Source organism: Myotis nattereri (genome assembly GCF_964212035.1).
Source record: "Myotis nattereri genome assembly, chromosome: 2".
NCBI classification, from domain to species: Eukaryota; Metazoa; Chordata; class Mammalia; order Chiroptera; family Vespertilionidae; genus Myotis; species Myotis nattereri.
In genome coordinates, this window is record NC_138076.1 from 25,165,979 (window position 1) to 25,188,749 (window position 22,771).

The following is a 22,771-nucleotide window of genomic DNA, read 5'->3' on the forward strand; positions in this document are numbered from 1 at the left end:
TGGTCTCAATAATATTAGTGAAAAGAAGAAAAAAAACCCCAGAAATCTTCAAAATGTTTATAGTTGAATTATAACTGAAATAACAGTGATTAACATTTAAAGAGGTATTATCCTTATCCATGGAGAGCATTTATTTTTTTTAGAAAACTCTTCCAATTAAAGATTCAGCATTTGTCAAATGTTGTGACTCAAAGTTAGATTTAATTAGTTAATATTGAGATTAGCCTGACTCTGGTATGAGCAGAAGCATATAGATGCCTGAGTTAAATGGATACACATGCTTTTAAAATACTAAAGTGAATGGGAAAGAAAAATGAGTTCCATGTAATCAGAATGGTTAAGCAATTCTATCCAGGGATTTGCAAAAAAAATATTGGGAGAGTGATTTTAGGAAATTCAATCAGCAGCATAGTTCAGTTTATTTTATTTTATTTATTTTCAAGGTTCATAAATCATGGTCTTTGGAGAGCAATGTGCTAACTACAGGTGAATGACAAAATACAACTGGTAATCAGAGAGCTGGATAAAGTGAGAAGCCTGGATAGGAATCAAGGTGTAAAGACCATATGTAATCGGGAGCATTCAGAAAGTGTTTTTTCTGGCATTGCAAGACTGAATATCAAGCTTGAAGCTGTTGGATAATATGAGGACTTGGAGCAGAATGAGGATAGTCTTTGGAGGCTTGTCTTTATATCTCACTGCTGGTTAATAAAATTTTGGGTTCTAAACCCTGTGAAGGCCTGAAGTTTGTGCAAGTCCAGAAGCCCCAACTTTGGGCAAGAAACTAGAGTTTGTTATGAAAAATTCTAGGGAAATCCTGTAGAAGAACTAGTGGGACAGCATAAGGATTTTTACCTCAACAGTCATTTAACCATTCCTCAAAGCCCATTTCAAGTTTAATTTTATTAATACAGAATGATAATTAACACGTAATGAGGAAAAACTTCATGTCCAGTACTGTCTAAGCAGTTTAATGCATTTGTTGGTCTTAAAACTCAATCCTCACCACAGTCAGTTTTGGTAAGCATTTTTATAATCTGTTATACTTTACTAATATAAAGACTAAGCCACAGAGAAGTCTTTAAGTAGCATGTTCAAGGTCACACAGTTCGAAGATAGAGCCATGATTGAACCTTTATGGTGCCATTCCAAAACCACTTTATTGCACTCAATCCTCAGTAACCTCTCCTGATGGGCCCCAACCAGATGCAATTTCTTCTTCCTATGAATTCCAGCAGTCTTATACCTCTTATTCTTACCATATCCCATGTTCATTTTAACTATAATTACTTGACTACTTGTTGTAAATCCTTCAACTGCATTATAAACTTGTTGAGAGCTATACTTATCTCTATTTCTCCTTCTGTTGTTCCCAAGGCCTATCTTTTTTTTCTAGTTGTTGCTTTTTGTTTTGTTAATCCTCACTCAAGGATATTTTCCCCATTTATTTATTTTTTTTAGAGAGAGAGTGGAAGGAAGGGGGAAAGACAGACAGAGAAACATTGATGTGAAAGAGACACAGTGATTGTTTGCTTCCTGCATGTGCCACAACTGGGACCAGGGATTGAGCCTGCAACCAAGGTACCAGCAAATGAAATATGTGCCCTTGACCTGAATCAAACCCAGGACCCTTCAGTTTACAGGCCAATGCTTTAACCACTGAGCAAAACCAGCTAGGACCCCAAGGCCTGTTTTAATGTCCTATACAGAGAAGATGATCAATAGATTTTGGTTCTGGGCTGTATCATATGAGCTGATTTGTGCAGTTCACTCACACAACTACCCCATTATGACAATCCCAGCTAAAATGGACCCACTCGATCTTCTCCCCTACCCCAAAAAGAGGTGGTAGAGAACTGGATTGAGTAACACAACCAAGGGCATGTTTTTATTCCCATCATATCTCCTACCCCTACTTTCCCCAAAATATTGACCTACGTGAAGCAAGGTCCTTCCTTTATTTAATTTAACTAGAGGCCCAGTGCACGAATTCGTGCATGGGTAGGATAGGGCCGGGCCAGCAGGGGAAGGGGCTGCAGGCAGTTGACCAGCTGGCCCGGCTTCTGATCAGGGTGTTGGGGGCAGATTGGGGCCTGGATCAAGCTGGTTGGCTGCCACAGTGTACCTCATAGCCACCCGTCATTCAGTCGTTCTGGTTGTTCTGCCATTCTGGTCACTGGGCTTTTATATATATATATATATATATATATATATATATATATATATATATATACATACACACACATATATATAGATTCCTTGGCAGCCCATGTTCCATGATGATTTTTAAGAGATTAGACAAATGATGGGTAAATTCAATGTTCTACTAAAGTTTGGTTGGAGTAAAAGTCAATGGAAGCTAAATATAATTTACAAATAAACATACTCTAATTTCTAATGAACTTTGGTGAAATGTGTGAGAAGGGATTATAGCATACCCAGAATAAGTGCAAGTGCAGAAGCCAGGACTATTTAGGTGAGGGCCAAGTCTCCCCTAGAACCTTCCTGACTACCTTTTGCTTATCCCTGTTGGCCTGAGAAGACACCAGGGTTTATGATCTGTATTCACAACATGGAATAAAGTTAGAATAAGCTTTTTTCTCTACTTCCTGCTTATACAATCAGTTTTACCCCTCTTGCCCCAAGTGATAAGCATTTGGAAAGTCTCTGGCCTTTTTTTTAAGGACAGAATGAAAGGCCTCCAGGATCTTTCTCCTCTTAGAGAACCTAATTGTTAAAAGGATCAAAAAGATCTGGGCCACCCAGCAATAGAGAAGTAAACACTAAAGAAATATTTTACAGTCAATCTTCTGCCAGCTGAAAAATATAAAAGTTAAGGAAGCTAAACATCAAAGTCATAAAATAAGAGAATGTTAGAACTGATGGAGACTTGACTACCCCATATTCCAACTCCCTGTCAAATGAAGATGTTGAATCTCAGTGAGGGGAAAGGAAGAGCTGATATGAGCCACAATGTGAATGAATCCCAAAAACATTACGTTGAGAAAAAGAATGCAGAAGGAGAAGAATTCATACTGTATTATTATATTATGTTCTATACAGGCAAAATGAAGCCATGGTGACAGAAATCAGAAACTGTTTGCCTGGCATGGGGGATTGACTGCAAAGGGGCTCAAGGGAGCTTTTGATGGTTGTGAAAATGTTCTCTATTTTAATTGGGCTGGTAGTTACATGGTGTATAAACTGTCAAAACCCAACATGTTGTATACCTGAAACCTGTGCATTTTATTGTATATATATTGCATTTCAATAGGTGGGTTTTCAAATAAAGTTTTAAAGTTGTTAAAAGCCACACGGGGTGTGAGAAGGAGGACTGACACTGGGGCTCTGGTTGTCTGACTCTCAGCCAGGCCTATTGGGCTCCACCATCCTCCCTCCAGTTCTTTTCTCTTTCTTGATGCACTTTTCAGCACTAAGTCAGGTCGGTGATTGGTCCTGATGACTATCTGAAACAGCATAACAAAGAACTGAGAGGTTTCAATGGGCCCACAGTTAAATCTGGGACATTAAATTATCAGCTCAGAACCACTCTGGAGACAGCCATGACTCATACAAATTTTAAGCAAGACAAAATAATGATTATAAGTCCCCCAGAAGGAGGTGGGTAGAAAATGAGTGAGCTAAGGAATATTAGATGTCATCAGTAATTCTAGAAATAATATGACAGAATGAAGGTGCTTCCCATTTAGTTCTTTCCAAGCCTGCCAAAGGTCTAATTTATTCACATACTGTAATTATAATGTATCCCTAGGTATGGCATATATAGAAAAAGCATGAAAGTGAGACTTTGGGAAAAAAATAGAGCTGTTAGAATTGCCTGTGCATTAGTGCTATATATAGAGAGATATAGGTTTGTTTTGTTGTTGTTTTTTTCTGTCTTCTCTGGAATTCTTCTTCCTAAAGGCCACTGTCTCTTTCATTTGAGAAGTTGGACTGTTTCATCAGAGGCCTTCCACCAAAAGGAAGGGCTCTTGACAATAGTAGACTAGAATGTTCTATTAAAAACAGGGCTAAAAAAAAGAACACCCTTTGATCCACAGGACTTGCCACATTCTCGTCTCTGTGCTGCTATAGGTATTCTATTTACAGTGTCTAAGAGTGCCCTGGGCTGGAAAGATTTGATGACACTCCATGGTCTCTGCTGTCTAGAAGAGCTATTTTGCACAGCTAGAATCATAAAATGAGACAAGCAAAGCAGTTTCTTTGGATTCTAGATTTTGCTCTTTATTTCAAACCTTTCCAAGCAGCTTACAAATGATTATCAACTAAAAAGAAACAACCTGACATTCTTTGGGAAAGGACAGCTCTATTTTCAATACTATCTTACGTCCTGCTCATCTCAAAACTTTACTGAACTTTTATACTTTTCAGAAAAGAAAACTTTCTCATGAAAAAAATATAGCACAGTATCAAAATCCCAAATCCTTTGGTTATGAAAACTTTTCTTTAGTGTCAGTAAACCACATCGAATATTCCACAAAGAACATCTATATTTTTAGCCGTTGAAGTACATTCATTGATTCATTGTTGGTTATTTTGTTTGTTTCTTGGAGTTTTAAGTAACTTTTATTTATCCTAAGCACAGAGGTTCTTAATGGTTGGCATATCTCGCAAAACTATCTCAATTTTTACTGTGTACCCCTCAGATAACTACTATTCTGAATGACGGAACAGAATCCCAAGATATTTAAAGGAAATATATTCCAGCTCTGAAGATTAGTCTAAACATCCATTCAATCACTTCACAAATAAATGAACATAATGGGAAACTGCATAATATAAAGGCTTTGTCTAGAGGATTCAGCGAGTTGAAGAAAAAATCTGCAGAAAAAGCAATGGATACTATTTCAGGCTTCCCATCAAAGGAAAAAGCAAATTTAGAAATTGCTGCTAAGTTCTGATCAGTCGGATTTATTCTCTTAAACACTTGTGTGTCATTCTCAACCAACTGAAGCATCAAAGTAAGTAATGACAACTTTTATATCCTTTATTCTAGGTAATATACTGTCCTAAGGCTTGAAGTGTTCCCAAATCTCAAATTTAAGTACATTACATGGGACTTGGTCATTAGTCTATGGTTTGTACTCATCTGCCTTTAAATTTCATTTTAATCATTTGTACTAATTGACAGACTAGCTCCCCTGGAAACACTGAAGAATCTACTAATAGGCAATTGCTTTAGAAGTCAGTGTGATCATTTGCATTTCTAAACCTTTAATCTCATTAGCTACTTAATATTTCTCTTTAACAATGGAGCAACATTTGACTGCCACTTTCCTGTTTATGACATTTGCCCAAAAAAAGAAAAAATTATCATTGCTACCAGTAAAGAGCACATACTAGATATGGCATCACTTTCAAAGCATTTTAATGTGTTCCTGTACTCCACTCAGACAGAAGTTCCACCCCATGCATATCAGTGGTGGCACCATTACCATCATCACCATCACCATCGCCATCATTGTCATGGGATAGGCATGATAAGAATTTGCCTAAAGGGATAATTGTGGAATAAGTCAAGTAGGTTTTACACAGTAATACTTTCTTCAGGCTGCCCTTTAAAAAGACCATAAATTGCATAGCTTAAAACAATAGAAATGTGCCAGCCTGTGTGGCTCAGTTGAGTATTGTTCCATGCACCACGAGGTTTCCCAGTCAGGTCACATGCCCAGGTTGCAGGTTTGATCCCCAATGGGGGGCATGCAAAAGGCAGCCGGTCAATGTTTCTCTCTCTCCATCTCCCTTCCTCCCTCTCTAAAATCAATATAAAAACATTTTTAAAAACCAGAAATTTATCCTCACAATTCTAGAGAACAGAAGTCTGAAATCAAGGTGTCAGCAGGACACATCCTCAAAAAGCTCCAAAGGAAAATCAATCATTGCCTTTTCCAGACCCTGCTGGTTCCTGGTGTTCTTGGTTTGTGGAAACATAGCTCCAATCTCTACCTATGTCTTCACATGGCCGTAATCTCTTTGTGTCCCATTCTACTTTTCCTGTTTCTCATAAAGACACCAGGCATTGGATTTGGGGCCCACAATAAATCCAGAATAATTCCATCTTGATATTCTTAACTACTTATATCTGCAAGTAGTTCTGGGTGGACTAATTTTTGGGACATATTACTAATTCTAATAAAATGGTGAAACCTAATTGTGGAGCTATTTTAAGAAGAATGATAAGACTGAACTCAGGATGAGAAGGAAAGAGTTCTAGGATCATGAGGAAGGCATGGAAAGTGGATACACTTTGCTCTGTTCTTGTCATCACTATTCACTTGTCTATAAGGGACCTGAGACTTACAGAAGGTTTGTGAGTGCCCAAGATCGCTCAGTGGCAAAGCTATGCCAGAATAAAATCTACTGACTTAAAAGTCAGTACTCTTTGCACTATATATTTTAATAATATTTACTCATCTCAACACTTTTACTGGAAATTATTAGTAAAAATATAAATATACGATATTGAACATTGCTGACACCTTAATAGTTATGTTGTTTTAATTCATCAGATTAGGAAAGTTAGGAACGATTTCACTGGCTGACTTCCATTTCCAGCCCCAATAGGGTAATTGGTATAATGCGAACCTTTAGCCTGAGAATGAAATAAAAGCTGGATAAAGTTTAAAGAAAACATTTTAAAAGCTATGAAGAGTTGGTATAGCTGATGTTGGTATACGTTTAGGAAAGTATTGCTAGTAAGAAAGAAGGCCATTTCATGGTGACAAAAAGTGCCAATTTAACAGGAATACATAAAAACATCTTATATTTATAAGCATCTAATAATATACCTTTAATATATTTTTTAAATAGAATTAAGAGGTCGCTTAGGCAAATCCATATTTATAGTTAGAATATTTTAACTTCCTCTGTTTCTCATGAATATCATACACAGATTTAAAAAAAAAACAGTAAGGGCATAAGAAATTTGAGCAATATTGAGAAACTTAATGTAACTGATATATAGAGCCATTTACCTAATTATTGAAAAAGACACTTTAAAAAATGAATGTTGGATATTACCAAAATTGACCATATGCTGGGAGCACAGAGCAAGCCTACACAAATTTCAAAGGATTGAATTCATTTACAGTGTGTCCTCTGACCATAGTAGAATTGGCACAAAAATATAAATATAAAAATCTCCCAAATATTCTAAGTTAACCATGAGTAAAAGAGAAATCACAGTATAAATACATAAATAAATAAATAAAGATGAAAATACCACATATTACAACTTCTGGGATATAAAAAAAAAATGACTTGCAGAAGATAGCAAAAGCAATTTGTAGTGGCACACTGAGAGCCTTAAATGCATATATTAGAAAAACAGAAACACTGAAAAATTAATAACCTATACTTTGAAATTAACAAGCTGGGGGGGAGGGGAATGCTAGTTAAATCCAAAGAGAGTAGGATGAAGATAATTTTAAAATGGTAGAAAATAACTGTACATAGAGAAAATCACCAAACCCAACACTCATTCAACAAAAGCAAATAAATATTGAAATATTTCTAACAAAAATTATCAATAGACAAGAAAAGGAAGGGGCACAAATAAATAATGTCAAGAATGAAAAACATCTTCCAGACAAAAATAAAAGTAGATATATCATGAACAACTATATATCAAGGCACTTTAAATTTTAGATAAATGGGCAAACTCATTGAAAAACAACATATTCAAACTGATCCAATAATAGATAGAAAATATGAACCGTGCTCCATTAAAGAAATTAAAATTCTAGTAAAGATACTCCCATATGATTAACTCCAGATGGCTACATCAGTTAGTTCTTCCTAATACTTAAGAAATAATAGCATTTACCACAAACTCAATCAGGGATCAGAAATAGAGAGAAGACCTCTCAACTTGTTTAATGTTGTCAGCATATCTTTTGATACTAAACTGGACAAGAATGTTACAAAAAAATTATGGAATGATGTAGCTCATAAACATGGACACACACACACACACACACACACACACACACTCCAAATTAGGTATGAGGGCAGATGAAGTAAGCATGTGGGACAAAGCTATTACAATTATTTTCTTCATATTTCCCTCATTTCACTCTTCAGAGGGAGAGCAACCTTGTGCTGAGGTAGAAAAAAAAAATGTGTTTATTGGAAAGAAGATTGCACAGTAGGAGAAGTACCCTTCTGAAGTCACATATAATTATTAAATCCCACCAGGGAAGTACTAAAAATTTATCATAGTACTCTCTATTGGCAGTCTTTCATACCATGCCTGTGTGGTAACTAAGTGAAATGGAAGAAGCAGAAGCATGAGTCACCCTGCAAGCTCCAGTCCCGGATCTGCCATTTGTTGGCAAGGTGATGTTAGGTTAGTTGCTTTGTCTCTCTGAGCCTTAGTGTTTTCATATAAAACAATGGATCAATAGTATTTACCTCAAAGTAGTCAAGTGGATTAAATGAGATAATAGGTGTGAAAATGGCTGGCACAGATTCTGGCAAGTTAAGTTTTATATGTGCACATAGACAGACAGAAATTTTTCCAAAGCTGGAGATACTGTCTGCATTAGTTATTTACATGATTCATGCCACTCAAAATCACTGTCTATCTTTCTACAGTACAAATATATAATATACTAGAGGCCCTGTGCACAAAAATTTGTGCACTCGGGGGTGTCCCTCAGCTCGGCCTATGCCCTCTTGCAGTCTGGGACCCCTCGGAGGATGTCCACCTGCTGGCTTTGGCCCGTTCCCTGGGGGATCAGGCCCAAGCTGGCAGTCAGACATCCCTCTGGCAGCCCGGCAGCCCTCAGGGGTTGTCCACTTACCAGCAGGGAGCAGGCCTAAGCTGCAGTTGGACATCCTTAGTGCCGCTGAGGAGGCGGGAGAGGCTCCCACCACCACTGCTGTGCTGGCAGCTGGCAGCCTGGCTTGTGGCTGAGCAGAGCTCCCCCTGTGGGAGTGCACTGACCACCAGGGAACAGCTCCTGCATTGAGCATCTGCCCACTGGTGGTCAGTGTGTGTCATAGTGACCAGTCATTCCCAGTCATTCTTCTGTTTGGGTCTGTTGGGGTCCAGCTCCAGCAGGTCCAGGGGTTCCCAAAGGTGTGGACGAAGTAGGCAAAGAAGGAATAACTCAGAGGCAGTATTCAGATGATCAGCATAGCAAGGTTCTCCTTTTATTCTCCTATTACATCTGTATTTATACCAGTTGATTTTAATCCTATCCATTCTATACCAAAGGTTAGGGCATTTGTTATCACCATTCTAAGGTCACTACTCTATTGTTCTGTTAAACTACAAGGAAGTAACTGAAGGAGATTATACTAAGTAAAGATTATGTAGCTTAAGCGTGATTGTTCGTAGTTAAAGTGATTAATTACCCGCCTGACACTTAGTTAAGGGGTGTTACGGATTTATTCCCTTCCTTAGTCCTGTCAATCCCTAAATCCAGGGAAAAAATCCCCACCTGGGGAAACAACCTTTCTCAGAGAGGTAACCTTGGTTAAAACACATAGCGCTAAGAAAGGGAGCAAACATATTAAGAACAGTATGCCATATACCCCAGGTCCCTTAAAACATATGCTGTGCAGATGTTCCTTCCCTGCAGCGACTGTGTCAAGCAGCAAGGATGGACCGGCTTCCCACGTAGGTCAATTTGCATATTACCCTTTTATTATATAGGATTATATGACTACAGGCCCAGTGCATGAAATTTGTGCATGGGGCCGGGGGTCCTTCAGCATGGCCTACACCCTCTCCAATCCAAGACCCTTTGGGGGATGTCTGACTGCTGGTTTAGGCCCAATCCCTCAGCCCTCTCACAATCCTGGACCACTGGTTCCTAACTGCTTGCCTGCTTGCCTGATCGCCCCTAACTGCTCCCCTGCTGGCCTGATCACCCCTAACTGCTCCCTTGCCAGCCTGATCATCCCTAACTGCCTCTGCCTCGGCCCCCGCAGCCTAGACCCAGGCTTCCCTCCTCTGGCCAGCCGCAGGCACCTGGGACCATGGGGGGCTTTGCCCTGTCCCAGCTTTGTCAGGAGGACATCCAGAAGGTCATCTGGAAGACGTCCAGTCTAATTAGAATGTTACCCTTTTATTAGTATAGATAATATGTTAATATTATCTATATTAAGTGCAATAAATACATGACTCTAAAAGATTACCATTTATTGTTGCAGCTACTTGCAATATCCTGGTCTGTAGATTCCATGCATGTTAATTAGAATGCATATGGTGCCTCTTACGAAGTTGGAGAGATTAATAGACTATTTGGAGGAGGAGGGGACAGCAGTGTCCAATAATCAATACAAGCACTCTAGGTACTCTATAACAAATCAGAGAGAAATTTTTTTTTGCAGAATTCCCTTGATAATAGTACTCTGAGGTGGATCAGAGTAAAGTGAGTCATGAAAGTGGCTTTGACTCATGAGACAGCACGACATGGATGAAGAGACTGAGAGTCAGTAACCAAATCTAGGCTTCCATTTTCTCACCTGCATCAGACCCCCTGTAACCTATGTCTTTAAAATATCCTTGCAAAGAAATGTCCTTGCCTGGAATGTACTTCCTCATAGGCCTGCATGAAAAATGTTACTCGTACTTTAAAATCACACATTCATTCCATCAAAAATGTTTATGAACCCCTCAATAGGCATGAAGTGCTGTGCTAGGCACCAGGGTTCTGACGGTGAGCAGCATCAGACCATGACCTCAACCTTATCTGTCAAACTCTGCACCAACCCCCTATAAACTTGCCCTAGTTGTTCTCTCCCTAATACTCGAAGCTCTAGGTGTCTACGTGGTATTAGAGACAAATCTGTGTGTTTACATGGCTATCCCCCGCCCCCGCCCCTCGCCTGGCAGGCAGCTCCACAAGAGGCAGGCCTGGGTCAATTCATCTTTTATTTCCCAGTGCACACCTCAGAGTCTGACACATAGTGGAGCTCAATAAATGTGTGTTAAATACATCATTTATTATTTATAAAGCCTTGGTACAGTCAAATCTGTTAAATGAGTCTGCTGATAAATAGGAGAGAAATGAAAACAATTACACTCAGGAAAATTATAAACTTTTGAGATATTCCTTGTGTATTTTTTTCTATTTTGTTAGATTTTATTAGCAGTCTTAGCAGCTACTTTAAAAATGCCTGCAAAGCTAACATCATTCACCTTTAAAGAGATGCAAAGTATAAATATAGGTGAAATTATGCCTGATTAGCCTTTTTCGGTTTAAAATCATGAGAATTTCTTTTAAAATAATGAACTAAGCTTCCATTTAATTGGAAATACTTATGTATGTGAATGATTTAATATATAATAAGATTTGTTAAGTTTCTATACTAATTAACAACATTCATCTAGAAATGGAAAGTGGTAGAAGACATTCGTGGAATTTCACATAACACTAAAGTCTGGCACATCCTTCAAATAGAGATAACATTGTTTATTTAAAAACCCTTAGAATAGATATACATGTTTCCTGAAGTTTATAAAAAATGTACTGAACTGTCCTTGAAAATGAAAGAAGAAAGCCTGTCATTATTTGTGCCCCCAAAGGAGAAGAAGCCATTCTTCAAATAATGCTAAGCAGACTTGGGAGGCTTCTGCAGCAACACTATCAAGGGAACTTTGGAGATAAAGAGATGCAGTTTAAATGCAGAAATAATTAAAATGGTTATCCTTTAACCGTCATCTAAAAACCACAAACAAAAGCACTGGAGAGTGAAAGTACCTACTTGGTCTGATGTTTAGATCCTTTCAGGTGGGCGTGATACTGTTCTATTGAGTTTAGAGAGACACTGCAGATGGTACATCTGTAATTGCGCCTCAGACCTGTGGACAACAGACAGACCGCATTAGCTGTATCCTTGTCTTCAACCACCTGAATGGATTCTAGAATCTCCCAAAGTCAGGGACAGAATGTCTTAGCAGTTATCTGGTCCATCCCACCAACAACATTTTGATCCCTCCTTCCAGAGCCCAGTCAACACGTGTCTTAGCAGAAGTATAACTGTGAATATGTTAGAAGGTGCGTGCTCCATTTATGGGTGGCTGACATTATTAAAACATATTTTTGATATAAAATGGTTCTGGAAATTTTGTAACTTAAGCAAAGAAGCAATGTAGTCTTTCTCAAGGCAGGTAGAGATGGTAAGCTGTCTTATCTGCATGAAACTTGAGACTTCAGAGAATACCTGTCTCAATTCCTCCTCCACAACTACTCCAATGGCAGAGTCAGAAAACAACTTACATATCATTCACTTGGGTTCTTCTTTCAGGATCATCTCATAAAATGTAAATAATCAGAGGGATCATATATTAACCTATTTCACAAGAAAGCTTACTTCCCACTAGAGAGTTTAAAAGGATGTTATCTACTTATTTATTTATTCATTTAATTAGTTCATTAATAGAGGATCAACTTTGGACCAGGCACTGGGGATTCTAAGATGAGTAAGATGCTCTCTGTTTCCAAAGAGGTTATTAAAAACCTCATTCCTTTGTAATATTGACTCATATAGAGTCAACATGTTAGAAAGCAGCTTCAACAAAATAACTTTAAACATTTGCCACATCTCAGAGACCCACAACTAAACACATTCCTTCTGATGGTGTGTCCCAGCAGAGCAGAGAGAAAAGGAAACTCAGAGTTAAGATCTGAAACTGCAGATATAAATCCCGGCTCCAATCATTTCTGGTTGTATGATCTAGAGCAGTGGTTCTCAACCTTGGCCGCACATTAGAATCACCTGGAAATCTTTTTAAAATCCTGATTTCTGGGCCTCATCTTCTGGAAATTCTGTTTCTTTGTTATGGGGTGGGGCCACAACATTAGTAACAAAGAAACAGAATTTCCGGAGGATGGGACGCAGAAATCAGGATTTTAAAAAGATTCCCAGGTGATTCTAATGTGCAGCCAAGGGTGAGAACCACTGATCTAGAGGAAGTCACATACTTTCTTCCTAGCCTCAGTTTCCTTCAACTGCAAGATGAAGACAAGAGCATCCACATCACAAGGTTGTTATAGGAATTAAGTGAATAATATATGTTAAAATTCTTAGTAAGAGTTGTTTTTACTAATTTTGCTCCAAAATTCAATGTCTTACCATTGTAAAAACCAGACTATAAAGCAACTATAGCAATTTTTTTCCCTGATGAATGCATAGTATTTTCTAAGAGACAAAATTCTTAATAGAAAAATAATGTATATTGTTAGCCCTAGCTGGTTTGGCTCAGCATTGGCCTGTAGACTGAAGGGTCCTGGGTTCGATTATGGTCAAGGGCACACATTGTTAGAAGAATTTTACGACCTGATATCTGGGTACAATTATACAAATTATTTGACTTCTCTGTACTTCTGTTTTCTTATATGATTATAGGAGGACTGAGGAAAAACATGTGTGAAAGAATGACTGACACATAACAAGTGATTAATATAAATTAGCTATTATTATGATTTCAAAGAGGTGTTAAAATGGAATTATATCTGTCCCAATGTCCAGATGAAGCCCTAAGTTGAAGTCCTAAGACATAGATGCTAACTACATCCACATTACTAAAGTGAATATGAGGGCCACAATTCAGGGCATCCAAAGGAAGTGATCAAGAACCAGTTTCCAACCCCAAGCTCATCATTCACCACCAGTCTAAAAGAGAGATAGAAAGAAATAGGTAGAGAGTTTCTAAAAGGGAGCTATACAGTACTGTGAGTTTTACTTCTCCTCCATGTGAGCTATGGGAAGAGTTCTCTCTCACCTGAAACCTGTGGGAAAATAAATAGCTAATCACAATGGAATCAAAACCACAGATCTCTGAGACCTTTTTGGGAAGTAATCTAAGGGACTCAAAACTTTCCAGGTACAGACTGATGATTCAGAGATGAAATAGACAGCTGTTGACTCTCTATTCCCTTAGGCTTAAGCAATGACTCCCAAACTTCTGAGTGTGGATACAGCCTCCAGTTATGGTGCTAAAATGTATATTCTCAGACACAACTTCTGGAGATTCCGATTCTATAAGTTTTGGATATGGCCTGGGAATATACAAGAAGTTTCAGACTAGTAACTCCAACCCTCAACATACACACATGCTTTAATAAGTACTGCCCCATAGATTCATATGCCTTTTGGTAACCTGAATTTGTCAGAACAATAGAAGGTCTTAAAATGTTATTCTATAAAAAAGAGCTGTGCTTATATCACTTTTGAATTTCACAGGTGTGCATGATTGAGAAAGTTGCCATAGTCCCCAAACCCAGAGGCTGTAAGTTATCACAACCAGCATGCATATGAGTTGTTTAAATCCTTATCTCCCCTTTTATGCATGGAATCAGAATATGAAAGCCAGCTTCAGGCCTTTCTCACTCCACAGTTCTCCATCAATCTTCTTAGAATAAATGGTAACTACTTTTTATACAGGTCCCCTTCCGACTACAGACTAATCAAAGGTCTCATCATAACAAATGGAGGTTCAGTTTGGCAGCAGGCTTAAAAATTTATTTTTAAAAATAGGCACTTTTAAGATCACCAACAAATCTAAAAAAATATTCTGATCTCTTACTTTCCACTAAAGGTTTCATGCTCTGCAGCCAAACAGAGGCGTGGGCAGGGAATATTTGGCACTTTATTGCAATGCAAACTACAGGGAGTATAAACTAGAAAGGCTGTGCGTATAAACAAGAACAAAGGCAGCAAAGGAGCAGAGGAGTCCTCCCCCACACATGACACAGTGTCCTTGGTGGGAACTTAGGGCTTTATTAATGCTTAGTTGAAAGCCAAATACTTTGGAATTATACAGCTCTTTCTTCCTCAGAGAACCAGAGAGTCTTATTAAACAAAAATGCTAACTTTCCTATTTAATTCATTTGTAGTGCAATACCATCTTAAGAGTATCCATAAAACCTCTGCAGACCTAAAGGTTATTTCTGCAGGATTGCCAATATGTCCCTGCCTGCAAAGAACTGACAGTCCAGTTGGAGAGAGAATATATGAATACACATGTCAACAGTGTTAGGTAGATCCTAAGAAGCATCACAGTCTGGATGAGTAGAGTGCTACAGGAACTAGGGGAGAAAGTTGTTTCTAACTCAGAGAGTCTGAAAAAGCTTCCTGAAGATGCATCGCTCTTGTATTTATATTCCCGAGTACAGTATGTAGAACAGATGGTCCTGGAGGGTTCAGCAGTATGTGACTACTCTAGCAAAGTTAGACTTTAGATGTCCTTGCAACTTTAGATGCATCCATTCTACATTAGAGAAACATAATTATGACTTTATTATGATTCCAGTTATTTTGCTGAATGCCAAGAATGTAGGAGAGAATAAAACAGGCAGAATAATATTATTTATGGAGCTAGTCAGGTAGGAACACAGGAAACAAGTAAAGAAAGAAAAACATAATTAAAGATTGTGAAAGTGTCACACAGACTGTAAGCAGGATAATGAGAAAGAACCAGAGAAGAAGGGTGATTTTTTGGTAGCATGGTCAAGAGTTCTCTGGGAAGTATGATATGAAACCAAGGGAATGAGAATTAAGCTGTGTTTGAAGAACTAGTTCAAGAGTTGTCCAGGAAGAGTAAACAGAAAACATAGAGAGGTGGGAGTGGAAATCGGCCTGGACTGTTCAAGGAACAAAATGTGGTGAAAGAAAGAAACTAAACTAAACTACACTACACTAAACTAAACTAAACTAAACTAAACTAAACTAAACTAAACTGTCAAGTCAGAATTCTATATCCAGCAAAAAATATCCTTCAAAATTGAAAGTGGAATAAGAATATTTTCAATAAAAACTAAGAGAACAGTTTTCCAGCAGACCCACATCACAGAAAGGCTTCTAAAGTCCTTTAGATGGGAGGCAAAAAAAAACCACAAGATTTAAACTCCTATCTGCAGGGAAAGATGAAGAACACCATAAATGATCAATATGTGGATATCTATATTTGTATTCTTCTAAATTTATTTGAAGAAAGTGAACAATTTAAACTGTAACATTATATTGTGAATACATGACAATAATAACATAAGAATGAATAGGAGTAGGACAACATTACTGAATGATCATTATCTTTTGCATAAAATGGTAAATAGTAACTCTAAATAGACAGTGGTCATTTAAGGATGCCTACTCCAATCCACTAGAAACAAATACAAAAACATAAAGCTATGGAGGCTATAGAGAAAGTAAAATAGGGTGGTAAACTTATTTGATTAACCCAGAAGAAAGCAAGAAAAGAGCTCTAGACCCAGAGGCTATCATTGGAGAATACTATCAAACATTAAAGGATTGCAGACTATCTACTTATACAAATTCTTTCAGTGAAGAGAGGAGAAAGTGCAATACTAAATAGAATAATACTTGTTTTTGAGCCAGCATAACACTAACAAAAATAATTTACAGACGCTAAAACTAAATAAAATTGTAGACCAATATTGTCATAACCATGACATAAAAATCCTTTAAAATTTATCAAATCATCCCTAGCTGGTTTGGCTCAGTGGATACAGTGGCGGCCTGTGGACTAATGGATCTTGGGTTTGATTCTGAGTTATTGGCTCTATCCCCAGTAGGGGGTGTGCAGGAGGCAGCAGATCAATGATTCTCTCCCATCATTGATGTTGATATCTCTCTCTCTCTCTCTCTCTCTCTCTCTCTCTCTCTCTCTCTCTTTTTCTCTCTCTCTCTCTCCTCCTCTCCCTTCCTCTCTAAAATCAATAAAAATATATTTAAAAAAAATAGCAAATTAGAAACACAAGATAGATACCGATATGCATGTATATATGTATATATACATTGATACATTCATTATGATATATGCATATATACATACATATAACATAATCAAGTTTATTTAATTATTTTAAGAGGGAAGATTGGTTTAACACTTAAAAATAAAATTATATAATTCACTATATTAACTGAGAAAATAATATAATCTTAATAGCTGCAGAAAAGATAATTTGACAGATTTCAACATCATTCATGATCAAAATTCTCAGCATACTAGAAAAGAACTTTCTTACTTTAATAAAGAGCACCCATGAAAAACCTACAGCTAATGTTATATTAAATGATAAAATAGTGAACAGTTTCTTAAGATAAGCAAAAAGCTAAGAATGTCACTCTTGTTGGTTCTATTTATAGCACTGGATTCTAGGCAGTGCAATAAGAAAAGAAAAAGAAAAGGATGTTTTCAGATTGGAAATAAAGAAGTAAAATTATTTGTATTTTTAGAAGATATGATTGCTTATTTAGAAGATCCTAAGGGACCCATAAAATAGCCACTAAAATAAATGAATTTAGTGAAGGCACAATACACGAGGCCAATAGAAAAAAAATCAATTTTATTTTTAAAATAGCTACAAACAACTGGAAAATTTTTAAAAAATGTAAATCCAGCATATTAAAATATTATAAAATACCTAAAAATAAATTTAATAAAAATTGTACAAGACTGAAAACCAGAAAACATTGTTGAGAGAAATTAAGAAAAATCTAAATAAATTATATATATATATATATATATATATATATATATATCACATTTATGAGCTAAAATAATCACTATTGTTAAGATAAGAGCTGTCGTATAGATTCAATGCAAACTCAATAAAAATTTCAACAGGCTATTTGTAGAAATATGCAAGTGAATTGTTAGATTTATGTGGAAAATGAAGTAACTAGGATGGCCAAAACAATTTTGAAAAAGAAAATAGCCCTGACCGGTTTGGCTCAGTGGATGGAGCGTCAGCCTGCGGACTGAAGGGTCCCAGGTTCGAGTTTGGTCAAGGGCATGTACCTTGGTTGTGTGCACAGCCCCAGTGGGGGGCATGCAGGAGGCAGCTGATCGATGTTTCTCTCTCATCAATGTTTCTAACCCTCTATCCCCCTCCCTTCCTCTCTGTAAAAAAATCAATAAAATATATTTTAAAAAAAGAAAAGAAAAAGAAAATAGTTTGGGTACTCATACTTGAGCACTTTTAACATTTGCTATAAAAGTTGATATAATCATAAAAGGATTACTTACATTAGCAAAGGGATGGAAAATATTCCATCAATGGAACAGAATTGAGAGTCCAGAACTAGACCTACACATAAGGGTCAATTGGCAATACAGCTTGGTATGTTTAATTGTACCCTATAATGACTTGATATACATATATTGTGAAATGACTACCACAAGAAGTTTAGTTAGCATCCATTATCTCATATAGATACAAAAAGAAAACAGGAAAAATGCTTTTTTCTTGTATGAGACATTACAGGATCCACTACTCTCTTAGCAACTTTCAAATATACATCCATGTTAACTCGACTTACCATGTTGCGCATTACACCCCCAGTATTTATTTATCACATAACTGAAAGTTTCTACCTTTTGACCACCTTCATTGATTTAAAACAAAGGTGTAAGGCAATTCAAAGGTGGGGGGACTTTTTCAACAAATAGTGCTGGAATGACTACATAAATGTGTGAAACTAAAGGACTTACATCAACTTCTACCTCATAACACACTTTACAATTCAGATTTATTATGTATTTAAAAGTAAAGGATAAAACTATAAAGCTCCTAGAAAAATACAGGTGAACATTTTATGAATTTGGGGTAGAGAGATTACTTAGGAAACAAAACATAGTGACATAAAAAATGATAAATTGGATTTTATACAAATTAAAAGCCTCTGCTCATTAAGAAAACACCATTAAGAAGACAAAAAAAATAAAATAAAAAGGTGAAGGGATTAAAACAAAAAGAGAAGAAAACAAAAAGTTAAGTCACACCCTAGGAAAAAATATTTGCAATACATATATTTTATACCGGCCTTGTGTCCAGAAATCAATAAAAAAATGACAAACAACCCAATTTTTCCAAAGGACAAAATACTTGATCAGATATGTCATAAAAGAACATACCAAAAAATGATCAATAAGCACAGGAAAAGGTGCTCAACATCATTTGTCACTCACCAGGGAAATAAAAATTAAAAGAGCAATTAAAAGAGCAAATTAGTCTCACCTTCTACAACTACTACTTTCAAATAAAACAAAAATGCCAAATGAAATCACTAAGTGGGAAATCTGGAATTCTCACATTCCTCAGAAGACTGTAAAACAGTAAAACTACTCGGGAGAACTATCAATTTCTCATAGAGTTAAACGTATTTTATCCTATGACTCAGAAATTCTACTCCCAGACATTTACTTGAGGAATGAAAACTCAAAACAATCTACATGTTCACCAATACAAGAATTGAAAAGCAAATTGTGATGTATTTGTACAATGGAATAAAATATGGAAATTTAAAAATCTACTGAGTTATGCAACTACATAAATGATTCTCAAAAACATAAATTGTAGGCAAAAAATTCAGATACAAAAATCCCATACTGTGTGACTTTATTCATATAAAGTTCAAGAACAGCAAAGCTATCCTGTAATAACAGAACTTCAGAACAGTCACACTCTAGGGGTGGAGACTAACTGGAAAGGAACATAAGACAATTTTCCAGAGTGATGTATCTATTCTATATCTTGATTGGGATGATAGTTACAGGGTATATTTATTGATCAAAATTTATCAGATTATATAATTTCACATTTTTTTAAGTTAGATGGATCTGAGTCTACACTGAAATCTCAGCAAAATAGACTTGAATTTGTTTTATCCTCATTTAGTCCCAACACATTCTATTGTAAATTACTGAAGAGTAAACTTCATATTCATATTTATGCTTTGATAACCTTGCAACACAAAGAAGTATTTACATATGGTTTGTATAATAACGCTGACTAAAGCTGAAATCATTTTGAAAGATGATTAATAATATAAAAGTAAAAACGAGAGATATTTGGTTTTGAATTATTTCTTTCTCTTCCACTTTCTAAACATTCATTAATCAACATGTCTTGTGAATGAATTGGTTCTCTTCCAGTATAAAAAAATAAGCTAATACTTATATATGCCATGTATCAGCACTGTTGTGCTTACTTTATCCATTTACTTATTAACTCTTCACAATATCCTGTGAGTGGACACTATCATTATCCTGATTTAACAGGTGAGGAAACTGAGGTATAGAGACTTACTTAAAATCACAGAGCTATTCTAAACCCATGCATTCTGCTCAGGAGCCTATGCTCTAACCACTATTCATACTGCTTCCTCTGACAGGTGACTAGGAATAGTCACAGAAATAAGAAAGCCTCCTTAGAGCTCATCTAAATTTCAGGCCTCAGCCCAGGAGATTGTGATTTAGTAAATCTAAAATAGAATCTAGAAATTTTCATTTTCTAAAGCTCCCCAAGGTACAAGTTTTGGATAAACCATTAGTCTAGTCCAAAACCCCACAGGAAATACAAATTTTTTCCCCAATCAGAATAATTTGCATTTGCTTATATTGGGTGGCTATTATTTTATAAAATGATTGAACTCTGTCCACTGGCCCAAGTTCTGCTTTTTTGCACAAGTTTATTCCCATCTCTTCAAATACATCAAATACTTGAAGAAAGCTATCCCACACCCTGAGGCTCTGTTTACCAGGCTGAAAGTCCACTGGCATTTGGACAGTGTTGTACATTATAATATAGGCTCAAGTTCCCTGTGTTATCTCTATTATACATTCTAGATGGGATTTTCTATTTGTTGATGACATTCTTAAACTACAGCCCTCAGACTGAAGGCCAAGTCACTAGTGCAGTTTCATGAGCAGGAAGTAGAACAGAACTGTCACAACCCTTGTGCACCATTAATTCTATCAATACCATTAAATCTGTGTGTGTGTGTGTAAGCGCGCACATGTGGGCATGTGTGTGCCTGGCAACCCTGACCCACGTAATCTACTCTCATATTGAACCTGCTATCAGTAAATTCTAAGTCTTTTCTACACAAGTTTCTGCTAAGCCAAATCTTCATTTATTCATTTTGATTGGTTGGTAGTGGCTGCCAGGGTGCTATGAAAACACTCTGAGTCCTCACTCCAGAATATAACGATTGCTATATTCTGTCTGTTAGCCAAGTTTGTCATTGGTGAGGGGTGGAGTGCCAGTGGCATGCTTTACATGTCTCTGTCATTCCCGTTATAGCATGCCAACATAAACCATAGAAAAGTCAGGGTAAACCAGGGAGTCATCAACCTATAGGTGGTAGTTAAAGTCATAGGGATGGTTAGATCATCTACAGAACTGGTTGTAGATAAAGAGAAGAGAGTGTGGAGGAGAGTGGAGGAGCAGTTTGTACTCCATCATATCAGAGCATTGCTGATCTGCTATCTCCCCTTGATGACTCTGGTAGGAGCCAGGCCCATGGGCATCTCCAGCTCCTACTGGAACTCCACCTTCAGTGTTGCTGAAACCCGGGGCAGATGTGGGTGTGGGAACCTGGTGCTATACCCCAGCCTATCCTGCAGGTCACCCTGAGGCTGGAGCACTAAGACTCAGACACAGTCTCCAGTTTGTCCTCAGGGGTTTCATCCAGTGTGAAGTCCCAGTCACTGGAGGCATCTGTCCACAGCTAGAAAGGCAGGCTTTGGACTCAAGCCAGGTGCTACAATGGTGGGAAGGCATCCTGTGGAGTGGAAGTCCAGCAGGGCTCTGAGCATGGCCCATGTACAGTTGAGCTCAGTGCTGAGTGGGCTGGAGACCTGAGTTCTTACAGCCCACAAGAGGCGCAAGTCCCACTCATATTGGTGTCCAGATGGAGTCCTTATTGAGGTGTCCAGACTTGTGGTTTGAGGCATCCTGGGCATTCCTGTTACACCCCATTACCTCAGTGTTGACATAGCATTTGACATAACTGTCATGGCTGACAGTGACTCCATATTGACTTGTCCAAGGTGTTAAAAAAGTTCGCTCTCCTCTCCCTCTAGACAATCTTCATTATGGTGGTTGTACTTCTCTGATCAAACACTAACTGATAGAGGTGATATTGAGGAAGCTGAGAGAAGAAAGCTTTTCTAGAAGTATGAAGAAATCATTATCACATTTAATCCTCAAAACTGTCTTATGAATAGTATTATCCATTTCACAGATGAGAAAACTATGATTCAAAGACATGAAAGTCATAGAACTAGTAAGTGGAAAAGCCAGATTTGAATCTACTTATTTCTGATTTCAAAGCAAGTAACTTTAATAACTACACTAGGGCTCTTAAGAGAAGAAAAAATGGGAGTAAAGAAAGGAAAGTAAAAGAATCATGTTTCCAAAAAAACCTTAATTTGAAACTAATATGTAAAACAGATAAGCATAGCTGCTCTACTTTAAATGGGGATGAGCTGGGGGTCTCAAACTCCAGTCAGTTTCACATCAAACTCTAATCATAGCATTTAGGGCAACCAAAGTAAGGGACCTTGGGCTCTGTGGACAGAGTTTGGAAGCCACTGCTTTTTGTCATGTTACTCATTATAAGGATAATAATGAGGCAGGTTGGTATGTTCCATCTTAGATTGTACTGTAGAATATCTTTTCCCTGTAAGTTTAAACTAAAACAGCTTCACTAAGGTCAAGGTTTGCTGTAGTCCCAGTTAGAGGAGAGCCTGTATTACTCCATATTACAGCCATCACAGTGCACAGGATGTTTAAATGCTAGACCTTCTGAGTTCATCCTCTGCTTTCAGGCATAGACCACATGTACCAAACAGTCAAGTAAACAAAGAACATGCATTTTCTAAGACAATCCTTCCTCTATTCAAATAGTATAAATGCAAAGCCTTGAAAATGAAATCAGAAAGTGAATGGCTTTGCATCTTCAAAAGCTATTTCCAAACAAAACC

The 22,771-nt window shown here is 37.2% G+C and overlaps 1 protein-coding gene across 2 annotated transcripts in view; it reads right to left on the reverse strand.

The window, feature by feature from the left end:
* Window positions 1–22,771, reverse strand: part of ZMAT4 (zinc finger matrin-type 4) — a 330,204-nt gene that overhangs the window by 33,945 nt on the left and 273,488 nt on the right. For both annotated transcript variants that reach the window (XM_081084533.1, XM_081084532.1), the window contains one exon: window positions 11,740–11,836. In XM_081084533.1, coding sequence (XP_080940659.1) covers window positions 11,740–11,836 — 97 coding nt within the window. The remainder of the gene's footprint in view (window positions 1–11,739; window positions 11,837–22,771) is intronic.